The 12,256-nt window shown below is 35.3% G+C and overlaps 1 protein-coding gene across 2 annotated transcripts; it reads right to left on the bottom strand.

The window, feature by feature from the left end:
- Positions 1-5,865: 5,865 nt before the first annotated feature.
- Positions 5,866-11,943, bottom strand: LOC145167686 (5'-3' exoribonuclease 3-like). 2 transcript variants are annotated; one of them, XM_079086921.1, is made up of 25 exons: positions 11,471-11,943; positions 11,249-11,354; positions 11,089-11,165; positions 10,728-10,919; positions 10,513-10,632; positions 10,361-10,423; positions 10,158-10,262; positions 9,971-10,072; positions 9,683-9,853; positions 9,422-9,499; positions 9,119-9,268; positions 8,915-9,034; positions 8,721-8,813; positions 8,542-8,637; positions 8,378-8,448; positions 8,157-8,285; positions 7,991-8,067; positions 7,857-7,897; positions 7,681-7,755; positions 7,451-7,596; positions 7,285-7,371; positions 7,119-7,194; positions 6,817-6,890; positions 6,569-6,727; positions 5,866-6,500 (listed from the first exon to the last, which is right to left on the bottom strand). In XM_079086921.1, exons 1-25 carry the CDS (start codon positions 11,666-11,668, stop codon positions 6,119-6,121), a joined length of 2,988 nt encoding a protein of 995 aa, XP_078943047.1. In that variant the 5' UTR covers positions 11,669-11,943; the 3' UTR covers positions 5,866-6,118. The 2 variants fall into 2 exon arrangements, with proteins under 2 accessions (XP_078943047.1, XP_078943048.1); XM_079086922.1 differs by having other exon boundaries at positions 5,866-6,488; positions 11,471-11,941.
- Positions 11,944-12,256: the final 313 nt, after the last annotated feature.

Below are 12,256 nucleotides of genomic sequence, written 5' to 3'. Positions count from 1 at the left end.
TGAACAAGTTCTATCCATAAGAGTTTGGATTTGTCACAAACATTATCTTATGATTGTGGTTATGACAAAATCACATGGATAGAACACATGCACCATAAAATCTAAGTGTTATAAGGTTTCTCTCCTTCATGAAAATGATTGTGAGGAAACGCTTTCACTAAGAGAGATTTTAAGGAGATGGTGATTATGTAAATTGCATTCTCGAATTCAATTATGATTACGGCATCCCTCTTCATAGTTCGAATTGTGAAATTTGGAAATTAGTCTGAACATTTAGGACTTAGTAATATAAGTTCTGAATTAGTTTAGACACACATGTGAGCTTTCTAAAAGGTGTATGAGCTTAGATAAAAGCTTATCGAAGCATCGCGTATCAGAAATATGAACTTTGGTAAGAAAGTCAATAAGTATTGATTTCTAGAAGTCCAACTGATTTCTGAATACATGTCAAAGCTAGTGGGAGCATAAGTGTTATGTTGGTAAGAAGATAATTATCATGTTAGTGGGAGCATGATTATTATGATTTGCGAGTTAACAATACTAATTATAGAAAACAATAATTTCAATTTGCAAAGTTGCAAGGGATGAAGAGTTGTTTCGCTATAATTAAGGGAGAGAATATTATACTTCATTTCAAATCTAAAAGCTTAGATTGTGAGTTTTTAGTCAAATTTAGTCAAATATATATGAATGTTATGTTGGAATGGTTCAACATAAGGAAATTCTATATATGGAAAGGATAATTGCATTCTCAAAATTTGGTTATGATTACGGCATCCCTTTTCATAATCAAAATTTTGAGAACATGGCAATTAGAAATATTATAGCAGAGGACTAGTCTAGTATCACGTCTTTATGTGAGACATTATGAATCGTGTCCCATACGCTTCGGGTATAGGATCGATTGCATATGCTATAATATTTGACCGTTCTAAAATTTTCCAAATGCCTAAAGCATTAAGAGGGAAAAGGGACTAGAACCGGATTTGACTAAACTGATTAAACAACTGTCAAAGGACGATCTAAGATTTCCTAAGGATTTGTCGCTTGTGAGTAGTTGGAAGTATAGTATTGGATGGACCATATCGACATTATTATAGATAAGATTCTATTTAGAATGAGTTGTCATATGGCAAATATGGAATGTTTCCATAAATGGGAGTTGGATATTAAGAATCTATGTCGAGATTAGGAACTTTTATGCAAGAAGGATGTTCAAAGGAATGTACTTTGAATGTGAGACTTCACGTCTATGGAATTGTCTTGAAACAATCTCCGATAGAGAACTTTGTAATTTCATTGGCTGAGTCTTGTTGACTTTTGTGCAGTGACATTACGAAAGGATCGTTGCATAAAATGTTAGAATCTAACATATTCTAATAGTGGCAAGAATTTTATATTCTTACACAAACAATGAGTTTTGGGGATTGTGAAATGAGTTTCATTGGAAATGTTTTCCAATTGATCTATTTCACAAAGAAAGGATGATAGGTAAACATAGTGTGCATGCTTGGTGCATGGGACAACTGTTGTTATAATTCAAGTGTCAAGTTGATTATCTGAAACAGTATACAATGAATAATGAGTAATCAATATGGTGACTAAATAAAAAGTGTTTTATTTATACTCAAAAGTTTTGGGGTCATATAGGATTAAGTATTATTATTGTGTTTCACTTTGCATGTTTTCACTTCCAGAATAACTAGGTTATTCAAACATCCACAGTAGCTCATACATTGGGAGTAGGTATGAAGCAAGACTGTCATGAGTCCGTCTGTAGATTGTCTAAAGTGTTTAGACATAGCAAAAGTTTGTTGCAGAGTTCATGAGTGCTTTAATAAGATTAGAGTATTGGATTAAACCCACACTCACTTGAATCACTTCATGGATTTTATCACGAGTGATTGTGAGACAATAATATCTTATATTCTTGAAACAAAGAGATATGAGTTACAGTTTGCAAATCAGTTGCACATTGATAATACGTAAACGCACCAGTAACTTGGTGTTATAAAACGTATTGTTGTGTGTGATTTGATGTGTAAATAGAGCAAGCATATGAGTTGATGTTTATCCGTTCCTTTTACCCAAAGTTGGATAAAAGCGATATCTGTGGGCCCCTCGATGATTTAGTGATGACACCATAAAGTGCTTGGCCAAGCCGGGACTGATTTGATTTGTTCAATTAGTCAGTCGTCATAAATCGGAAATCAGGAAACAGAACATAGACAGAGAGAATGATTAAAATTCATGTCTCGTGTCTATACGATATCTAGAATGGAGGAATATATGATCCCTTATCTAAGGACACGTCACTGACTAGGTCAGAGTTCAACAACGACTTTTGGTAGCTAAAATTTGCTAGTCAATTTTTGAAGTTATACTTGCAATTATAGTTATTACACTTATCCAAGTGGGAGACTGTTGGATTAGGTGTCTAAGCCCATAACTATAATTGTTATGTACTTGAATTGATAGTAGCAATGTCCTTTTGGGTTGCCTTCAAACCTGGCAATTGAATAGGATAATTGTTGGAGAGAGAAGAATGATTTATTAATTTATTGCTTGGTTAATAAATTAATAATCAAGTTAAATGATTTATTAATATATTATGGATATAATATATTAATTAGAAATCATATTGTTTAATTAATATTTAATCAGAAATTAATTTGGAATTAATTTTGGGATTAAAGGAATTAATTGAAACTGCAGGGACTAAAGGTGACAATGTTCAAAAGTTGTGCATTGAGCATTCTAGAACCTCCCTTAGAGGTGGGGAACGAAATCTAGAGTTTCCTAGGGTTTCCTTGGGCTCTAAGGGTGCCTTGGAAGCCTTAGGGAGGAAGTTAAGGGATTAGGGTTATCTAAGATACACCTGCCTTATCCTAAACCTTCCTTATCACCTATATAAACCCCTATAGGGTTGGATTTCGTCAAAGGCACTCCAAGAAAGGCTAAGGGCCGAAATTCTACTCTACTTCTCTCTCTCCATAGTAATCCTTGGTTGCTAGGTTTGTTTGTGAGCCATTAGAGGCGCGACACTTGTGGCGCTTGCTACCAAAGTTCAAGATCTTCAAGGATTTGATTGTTATTATAATATAACAATCAAGGTATGTATCCTAACCCTAATTATATGTTAATTTCGAAAATTACATGTGCCTCCTAGGGTTTCTAGTTTTTGTATTCAATGCTTGTATGTCTAATAGTGAAAACATAGATCCTCACCTTAGGGTTACATGCACACATATGATTGTTTGTTATGTACAAAACCCATCAGGTTGCTATGCTAGTAATCTGTTAGATCGGCATCATGGGTATAGGATGGTTGCCATGAGTAGTGATCTGTTACATCGATATGATTATCTGATATTGCATGCTAGCGTATGATGTTTATGTGCACATGTTTATTGGTTTGGGGAAAGGGTTGAGGCAGGTCGTGCTCTGTGCAGTAGGCCAAGACACCCTGGGCGGACCGGGTAGACTGCATGCCCGGGCCGGACAAATCTAGTTAGGCCGAAGGCCCAGCGAGCGGTCCGGATAGGCTGAAGGCCCCGAGGAGGGCGGTCCAGACGTGCCGAGGGCTCGGAGAGCGGTCCAGATAGACTGAGGATCGGGATTTGGTCTAGTCATACTGATCTCTCATTATGCATGTTGTTTTCTTATATGTTATATGATATGGTTATATATGTATGGCGTTGGAATTTTAGGGGTAACTCACTAAGCCTTTGAGCTTACATTTATTGATTATTTTTTCAGGTACTTCTGATGATCGCGGGAAGGCAAAGGCATGATCGTACCGCTCCTCACACGTTATGATTTTATGTTTTGATTCTGGGATACTCTGACTATATACTATTTTGAAAACAAGTTTTGTAATAATCATGGGTTTTGAAATGTTCTAAAAGTTTAAATTTGGCATGATTTTTATGGATGTTACATTTTGGAGCAATTGTTAGCAAGAGAAGAAGGTGCTCTAGTGGTGGATCTTGCAAGGAATAACATTTTCAACATCTCATATTGCTTCTGGACCTTTGTAAGTGCCAATGGCTCAAACTTTATGGCTTAAAGTGGTTAAAACTAAGATCTCATGTATAAGCAAGTTTGAATGGAAGGAACACATAAAGATGGCAACTTTATGACTCTCCTAAGTCCCATGAGCAACATATATTGTAGATCTAGACTTTGGTTGGGGTTTTTGACATTGCATGAGTTTTTCGTCATTTTTAGCTCATTTTGCCCTAAAGTGGATTCTAGACATGTATTGGACATGCATGTCTACAAAGCTTCCATCTTTATGCTAGATCTTGTATTAGAAAATCTTCTGGAGTGGTTGGGTTACAGACTTTTTTGGATTAAAGGCTTAATGGTTAAGACATTGTTGTACTTATCTTTATTTGGACCTAGGGTTTGAGATCTTGATCTCTTTGGGTGTCTTAATGGATAAAGTTGGAAAATTTATTCATCTAGACCATAGGAAGGACCATATCCGAGCTTTGGAGCTCCTGAGACTAGGAAATTCCAGACTATATCGTTGTATGAGGGCCACGACGTGGCCATAGATGGCCATAGCGTGACGGTTGACTAAAGTCAACATCGAACGTTGACTTTGACCGTTGGCTTTTGGCATGGGTTAACTTTTGTTCAAATTTCTATTTTTTAGAAGGTAGACTTAGGGTTTGTCTTGCATGGATTGTTAGGAGGTGTTTAGCACCTGTCTTTTGGCGGTGAAGCTATTAACTGTGGTCGGCATGACAGTGAGCGGGGTTTTAGTCGGCGTTGTGATTCAGGTGAGTCTTCTTACTATACTTCTGGGTCGAAGGCACCAATGTCGGTCCATTAGATTGTGTTGTATAGGATATTAGATGTCTTTGTAACTATTGCATATATGATTGGGTTGAAATATACCCCAGGGTTGGGCCCAATGTCGCATGTTCGGGTTGAAAGAAACCTCAAAGTTGGGCCCATGATTGTATGTTGGGTTGGAATATACCACAGGGTTGGGTCCACTTATTTGTATGATATGTGGTATTTTTATGAACTCATTAAGCTTTGTGATTACGGTTTATGTTTAAAATGTTTTCAGGTACTCATGGTTTCAAAAGGAATGACGTGACTTGATCGCACTGCATCCCCTGGAGATTATTTCGCAATGAATGTTTCGTCATTTGGAATAATGAATGAATTGTTTTGACTTAATTAAAATGAATTTTTTACTTGGATGTTACACAATTTTTTTGTAGCTTTTTTCTAATCATGGATCATATGTCTATTTTTTAAATAAGGGACCTTTTTATATTGTTTTATATACTTAATGACTATTTTTGTTGTTTTTTAATCCATGGAAATTTTGTGTATCTTTATGTTTTTATTTAACAATATAATAATCATAAAATAACAATGCATTTTCAGTGTATATTATTATTGAGTGTTATTTTAACAAATCTTGTTTTTTTCCAAATATATATAAAAATAGCTCAAAATAACATCAACTTCGTCAATTCCAAACATATAAAAATAGCTCAAAATAACATCAACGTTCATCAACCATGTCTTGAAAAGTAATATTGATACCTATTAACCATAAACTTTCATATTTGTCTATATTCCATCATATTTTAGTATTAAATTTTTAAATTTTTCTTTAAATTTTTCTTTATTTTAAACCTTTGTATGTCTAACCTAATAATAATATGATATAAAGAAATGTACACTAGAGTTATCAAGGATTTTCTTACAAAATGCTGGACCTTGTACCTTATCAGGTTCGAGTTATCAAGGATTTTCTTACAAAATGTTGTACCTTATCAGGTTCAAAATGTGGAGAAACCTTTACAGCCGCTTGTTAATTTGTCTAAATTTCAATTATAACAACAGCCCACATCCTCCATTCCTTTGGTTGATACTTAAATTTTTTTTCAAAATTACAAGTTTATATCCCAAAACCATGTCTTCTAGGCTCTAGCTTCCAACATATACATGTTACCATCCCAAAAGGATGCCAGTTAGGTTATAAAGATACTAGACTAACCTTACATTATAACTTTTTAACATACAAGAAAAACCTTACAGACTTGCAAAATACTTCTCATCTGGTGGGAACATAAACTCTTAATTATCAATATCTTTGCCATCTATGATTGGAGGCATCCACCGAAGCATTCTTGGATTGTGCATCCCCCCACTGTCCCCTACCCTGGTTACTAGAACTGGATTCTGACCTAACTGCCCAAAACTGACCATTCACAGTGCTTGTCCTTGCATTATAATTGGTTGATCGGTTTTCATAATTTGGCCAATTTCTTCGAGCACCTCTCCCATGAGTATCCCACCAAGAAGGGGAGTTTGTTTGCTCTTTTGGTGTCCTTGTAGCATCATAACGTGAAGTACTTTGAGAATTAAGAGTGGCATCATGTCCTCTTCCCCTACCTCTACCGCTCCAGCCAATGGTAGGGCTTCTTTGAGCTCCTTGGACTTGTTCATACGATCTGCAAACAAAACTTTTGTGGACTTATAAGTTTTAGAGCCACAAAGGAAGAAAAATCAGATAATATTTTGATCAACAAACCTATTGCTCCGGTTAGGGTAACTGTGGTTCTCATGCCTCAAGTGTCTCTCCTGGATGCGACTTTGAGAACTAGAAGCAATTTCGTCGACTCTACCCCTCCATCCACTCGTAAAACCAACACTAGGGTCTATTTTATCTTCTTCAGGTTGTCCATGGGATCTGTGAACAAAAAATTTGCAAAAATATTAGGGACAGATCACAGAGTTGAACCAACAAACCTATTGCTCCGACAAGTTGAACCAACAAACCTATTGCTCCGAACAGGGTAACCATGGCTCTCATGCCACAAGCGTACTTCCTTGATATCGGATTCGCTCACGTCCTATTCATCAATTCCTTTGAATTTAATAGCACTCAAACAAAACTCAAAACTTTAACGCATTTTCATGGACTTCAGAAATATCTAAAAGCAAATCTTTCATCCATCTTTTGATGAGCAAAAACACTCCCATGATATTGTATTTTCAACAACAAAACGTTTCAAGAGACAAGGGATAAATTAGAAGCCTGTCAAAGCAACAGAGACAGATAAAGAGTCAAAATGGCATACCGAATATGGAATGTCAGTTCCTTCAAGGACACGAGGGATGTGAATAGAGAAGCATGGTGGATCATAGTATACACATCTGCAACATAGAAATATATACTAAAAAGACAGTAAAACAATACTAGGTGGTAAATCCCAAGTGATCATAACCAATAAAGTTTTGTCTTACAGAACATCATGATCGTTTCCAAGGCCTTTAGAATCACAAACATACTTGGGCTCTAAGTTAGGATAGACAAAACCATTTATGTCTCCACTGAAATCGAAACAAGAGAAGAAGATATATACATTAGGAAAAAGAACAATCACTGCATTTCAATAATGAACAGCACAACCTTAAGCCTGTGTAAACTTTCATGTAGCTCTTTTGCTCGATAGAGCCTTCATTGTTGAAGGAAGAGATAATTTGCAAGGCAAGATTTTCAGAACTGTGTAGGAATAATTTGTCAGCATTCTCAGCATTTCTTTGAGCTTCCTCCTCCTGAAGATAAAAGACGATATTAATTAGAGTCCTTGTCAAACATGTGAAGATTCTAATTTCTAAATACCATTCAGCCTTACGTACAGTCAGTTCCTTCTCAATCATCTTTGTTGAAGCAAGAAGGCGCTCCTCATCGATAAATGGAAGCTTGCAGATACCCTTCAAAAGATATATTTTTGCAACATAAGAAAACTATAGGCATATAAAACATGGTTGTTGAAGGGAGAAATAGGTGTTTTGAAAAATAATCATCCCCTAACCTGCCAAAGAAATTTTTTCCCATCCGTGTCGACATCAAAATCTTAGAATAAACAATAAAATATATGTCAATAGTGTTCATAAAGATATTAATCAAGCAACACAACTATTTCAGATGACTCAGATCGGGACATACCATTAGGATAAAAATCAAGAATATTTGAATCATCCGTTGTCATGAGTGACCAATACGGAGGTGGAAGTGCATGGGCACTACATGAGCACATATATTAGATAAGACCATGAACAAAAACTTATCAATCCACATAACATTGTTTCTTAAAAGAAATTTAAGAGCATACCTAGTAGGAGGGAGAACAGACATAAGCTGATCAAATGGTTTAAAGGGGGATCCTCTTTGAAACATAACTTTAGTACTTGAAAGACCTTTAAAATCTGATGCAAATGGCCCATAATGGAATGGGTAAAACCTGTTGATGGAACAATAGCTATTCTATGTTATCAACCAGTCGAGAGTAGGATGAACCTATACATGTTAATCTTATTCACAGATGCTTCTCACCATGTCCATGACACAACCCCTGAGAAGTAATATAGCAAAACCCAACACAACCCTTCAGTGTATTTTTCGACCTACATACAATGAAATGCACATGTATGAAACAATGTGGATCCAATAATAGAGAATAATATCATTTAGTAAAATAGTGATTGTAGAAAACATACCACTTCTTTCCTCATTTTTTCCACATCCGCATCCGTTTCAGCAGAAAACTTGTATTTGTAGTAGCGTTTTCTCCAACCAGGAGTACCCAGTTTCACCTGACAAGATTTAGTTTAAAAGCTGACTAGTTCTTGTAATCTACATCCTTAAAAGAAGGAAACCTCACAACAACAATCCATACCATGTCTGAAAGAAGACCATTTCTGAAAACATCCGATATCTCACGATTGTAAGATTTTAATTGCTCCTTCAATGTTTTTGTATTCTCGATTATCTGAGCAAACAAGAAAAGACATGTCATATAGCTCAAATATATGATGTGAAAAGATACAAAAATGATGCAGAAAGAAAGTAGGGATCAACAATACATCATACTTGCACATCATGATCAGGTGATTTTTCGATGTATGGTGAACAAACATCAGAACCAACAGACGAACCCTTCTGATTGTGAGTACTTATCACAGGAAACAACTCCTCTTCTCCATTACCACTCTAGACAAAAGATTAATCATAAAACTTTATGAATTTGTAAGGAATTTAAAGATAAAGAAAGTGAACTTAAATGATCAAATATACCTCATCCTCGACTTCTGACAACATTCGTCGAAGTTTGCTTTCACGGATTGCTGATCTTTTCTTGAAAATCTGATCTTCGTATGCGCCCACTGCAAGGATGAACTTTTCAACCCTTTTTAGTTTTATGTACCCTCCTTTCTTATCATACACCTGTTTCCATTTTTCAAAAATTCAAAAACCATAGAAACTAATACTATATACATGGCCAAGAATGAGACTATAGATCAAAAACGGACTCTTAACTTCTAGGGTGATAGAAGAGAAACTAAAGTTTTTATTTACATTAATTCCACCACTAATTACCTTTTCCATATTCACAAGATACCCTCCAAGGTTCTTGAACTCTTGCTTGTACACATGTATCAATAAATCAATACCACCCTGATCAAGAATGATAAAAATTTAGAATTTAGATTTTCAACCACAAAAGCCACAACGATTTAGAAGTCTCGTGAACATTTCAAAACACTTTTTTGGTAAACTCTTAGCAATATTTCATCTTTGTACATTTTCATCATCACAAAATTTCTTGAATCGGGACTAAAAGGGAAAAAGCATTCAAACCTCATGAATTTCCAAGGTTGGCATATGCGGAAGAAAATCATTTCCACCGAAAAAGCATATGAATATGAAATCGTCAATCAGTCGTTCAATATCATACTCAAATTTTTCAGGCACATTTGTGGATCTCAAATCAAGGTTAAGATATTCTCTCAGTATCCAAACATGAAGAAACTGCAGTAAAAAGACACAATAAAACTAACATTAGAATGGTGTGAAGTACACATACAACATAGATACCAATTCCTAGCTCATGTTTAATCCATCATGCACATTTGACTCCTTAATTACCTGGTGTGGCTTCTTCACCAACCACTTTGGCTTTCCAGCAGCTGAAATATCAAGGCTGTTCATCTGTTGACTTATATCAACTTTATCACGGTTCAGGTCAAACTAGCATAAGCACAGGAAAAAGGGATTAGCCTATATTAACAAGGAATTAAAAGAAAGTAAAATGTTAATATATAGTCAACTGCACCTGTTTGAACCATCCTCTACATTTCACCACATTGGTTTTGGAATTTCCAGCTTGCAACAACACAGATGAGCGACTTGTTTTTGACTTATCTTCTGCAAGAACATTCTGACAATACAAGAACTTAGAATTAGAATTGAATGTCAAAAAGTATTGTGCTAGAAATTAACAAATAAGCACAATTTTACAAGAAGTTAAACAAGAACCTCTCGCAAAATGGAAAAATGGACTTCATGTGTAGCCAAAGCGAGCATAATAAGGTCTGCATCCTGTAAACAAGAGCAGATAATGTAAGGTTAAATGACATTAGTAGGAAGTAATAAAGAAGCTCGCGACATAAAATGGGTTCATATAATACCAGACCATACAAGACATGGTGTGTATTCGGATCATAACCAGGGCAAGTCCGTTGAAGCCGTATGAAGGACATTATCTTGTGTTCTCCTTCACCAGGGGCATTCGCATCAGAAAGAATTACCTACAAATGATCGAACATTAGCGAAACCCGAAAGCATGCATACAATTTCGTTATGTTTTAACCATTTAAATTGTGAAATCTGTGACATGACAAACCTTCATGTGTTTCCATGCATCATTTTTTGATATGCGAAGATGAATGTAAGTCTGGAGTTGCTTTGATAACTCGAACATGAACGTGGTGCCCGGAGTGATTATGTTCGAATCCGTCACGTCTGAATCCTGTTTGGGAAGAACATCTTTACCTTCAACTTCGTATTGTCTTCTCAATCTATCTTCCTCTTTCCTCTATATACACATTATAAGTTTCAACTTAAATGAATAAAATCGAAAAAGAGCTACATTATAGCATGTAAAGATAGTTCGTCACTCCGGATTATGATCATCTATTAGTTTCTGTTTAAGTGTTTCAACAAAACGTGTTTGAAGACGTATGCACTGAGGGAGAAAAACGTACAAGTGTCTCTTGATCCTTCGCATTTCTGAACCTTCTTGTTCTTTGCTGGTTCATTTTGGCTCTTGGAGCTACCCCGTCTACACAATGTTTTCAAAAATTTGTAGTATTTGAATATTATCTGAAGTTAGAAATTGATTTCAATCGAAACAAGATCACTTACCAATGGCCAAATACAGCAGTTTTTTTGGTCTTACAATCATCATTATTCTGTCTATATACTCAAATATGTTGCTGAAAACTTCTTCATATGTTCCAGGAGTATTCAACTGTAAAAAGACCCAGAAATGTAAAAAAATAAAGATTTTTACAACTGTAAATTCGCAGAAAAGTTTTTCCATTTTCGAATCGAAGATTGAAAAAGAGAGAAGATGAAGACACATACATATTTAGTAAGCACATCGTCGTGTTCCGGGTGAAAACATGGATGTATGATTCCATTCATGTCGAGATAAAGATTATCGAATTCGAGGTCATCGGGGTATGGTTGAGTTCCGTCTTTCTCCTCCGTCTTCTCCAGCGCATTCACCACTATTTTCGGATACTTGTTCGCCAGCCACCTGTAAAATGACGGAACACCCATTTCTTCTTGCTTCAAAAACTTCTCCTTTCCCTGTAAATGTACTGAAATTGGAAGTGATGGGTTGCAAGTACTGTTAAAATGGTAATGTGTTTGGGTTCCCTATAACTCTATAAGTATGGCGGCATCACAGAGATCGGAAAGGCTAGAGTATGATTACACTGTTTCAATGCCACTTCGAAAACCCAACTGTCATCATCATCTTTGAATCTATTTTTTATCCATACCGATAAGTTCGATTTCAAAACTTTTCATTCGATTTTTATCCATAAGATAAGTTCGAATTTTTTGTTTTAAAAGACAATCAGAAGTAAACAAATTACTATAAAAAGTTGTGTTTAAGTTGCCTTTTTATCGTCAGATTTTCAACGTGAATTGTTTTAAAAATGTTTAAATTGTATTTTATTTGATTTATTTTAGATGATTTAGTTTGTTAAACAATAAACCTCAGAATAATTCGTTTTAGTATAAATTTAGGGTACTCCTATTAACACGAATAAATTCGTGTATAAGCAATTATTAGATTAGTTTGATTAATCGATCCCATCATCTCAGTTATATAATTTCAATCGTTTTCAAAAAAAAAAATCA

Source organism: Lactuca virosa, chromosome 3 (assembly GCF_052849685.1).
Source record: "Lactuca virosa cultivar CGN04683 chromosome 3, Lactuca_virosa_CGN04683_v6, whole genome shotgun sequence".
NCBI classification, from domain to species: domain Eukaryota; kingdom Viridiplantae; phylum Streptophyta; class Magnoliopsida; order Asterales; family Asteraceae; genus Lactuca; species Lactuca virosa.
Note: the sequence above shows the minus strand (reverse complement) of the source record. Positions and strands in the feature narration are given on the sequence as shown.

Coding starts and splice junctions, on each gene's coding strand:
- LOC145167686 (XM_079086921.1), bottom strand. CDS start 11,668: ATGGGTGTTCCGTCATTTTACAGGTGGCTGGCGAACAAGTATCCGAAA. Junction 8,286..8,377: donor GGGGTTGTGTCATGGACATG/GTGAGAAGCATC, acceptor TTCCATCAACAG/GTTTTACCCATTCCATTATG. Junction 7,756..7,856: donor GGAAAAAATTTCTTTGGCAG/GTTAGGGGATGA, acceptor TATCTTTTGAAG/GGTATCTGCAAGCTTCCATT.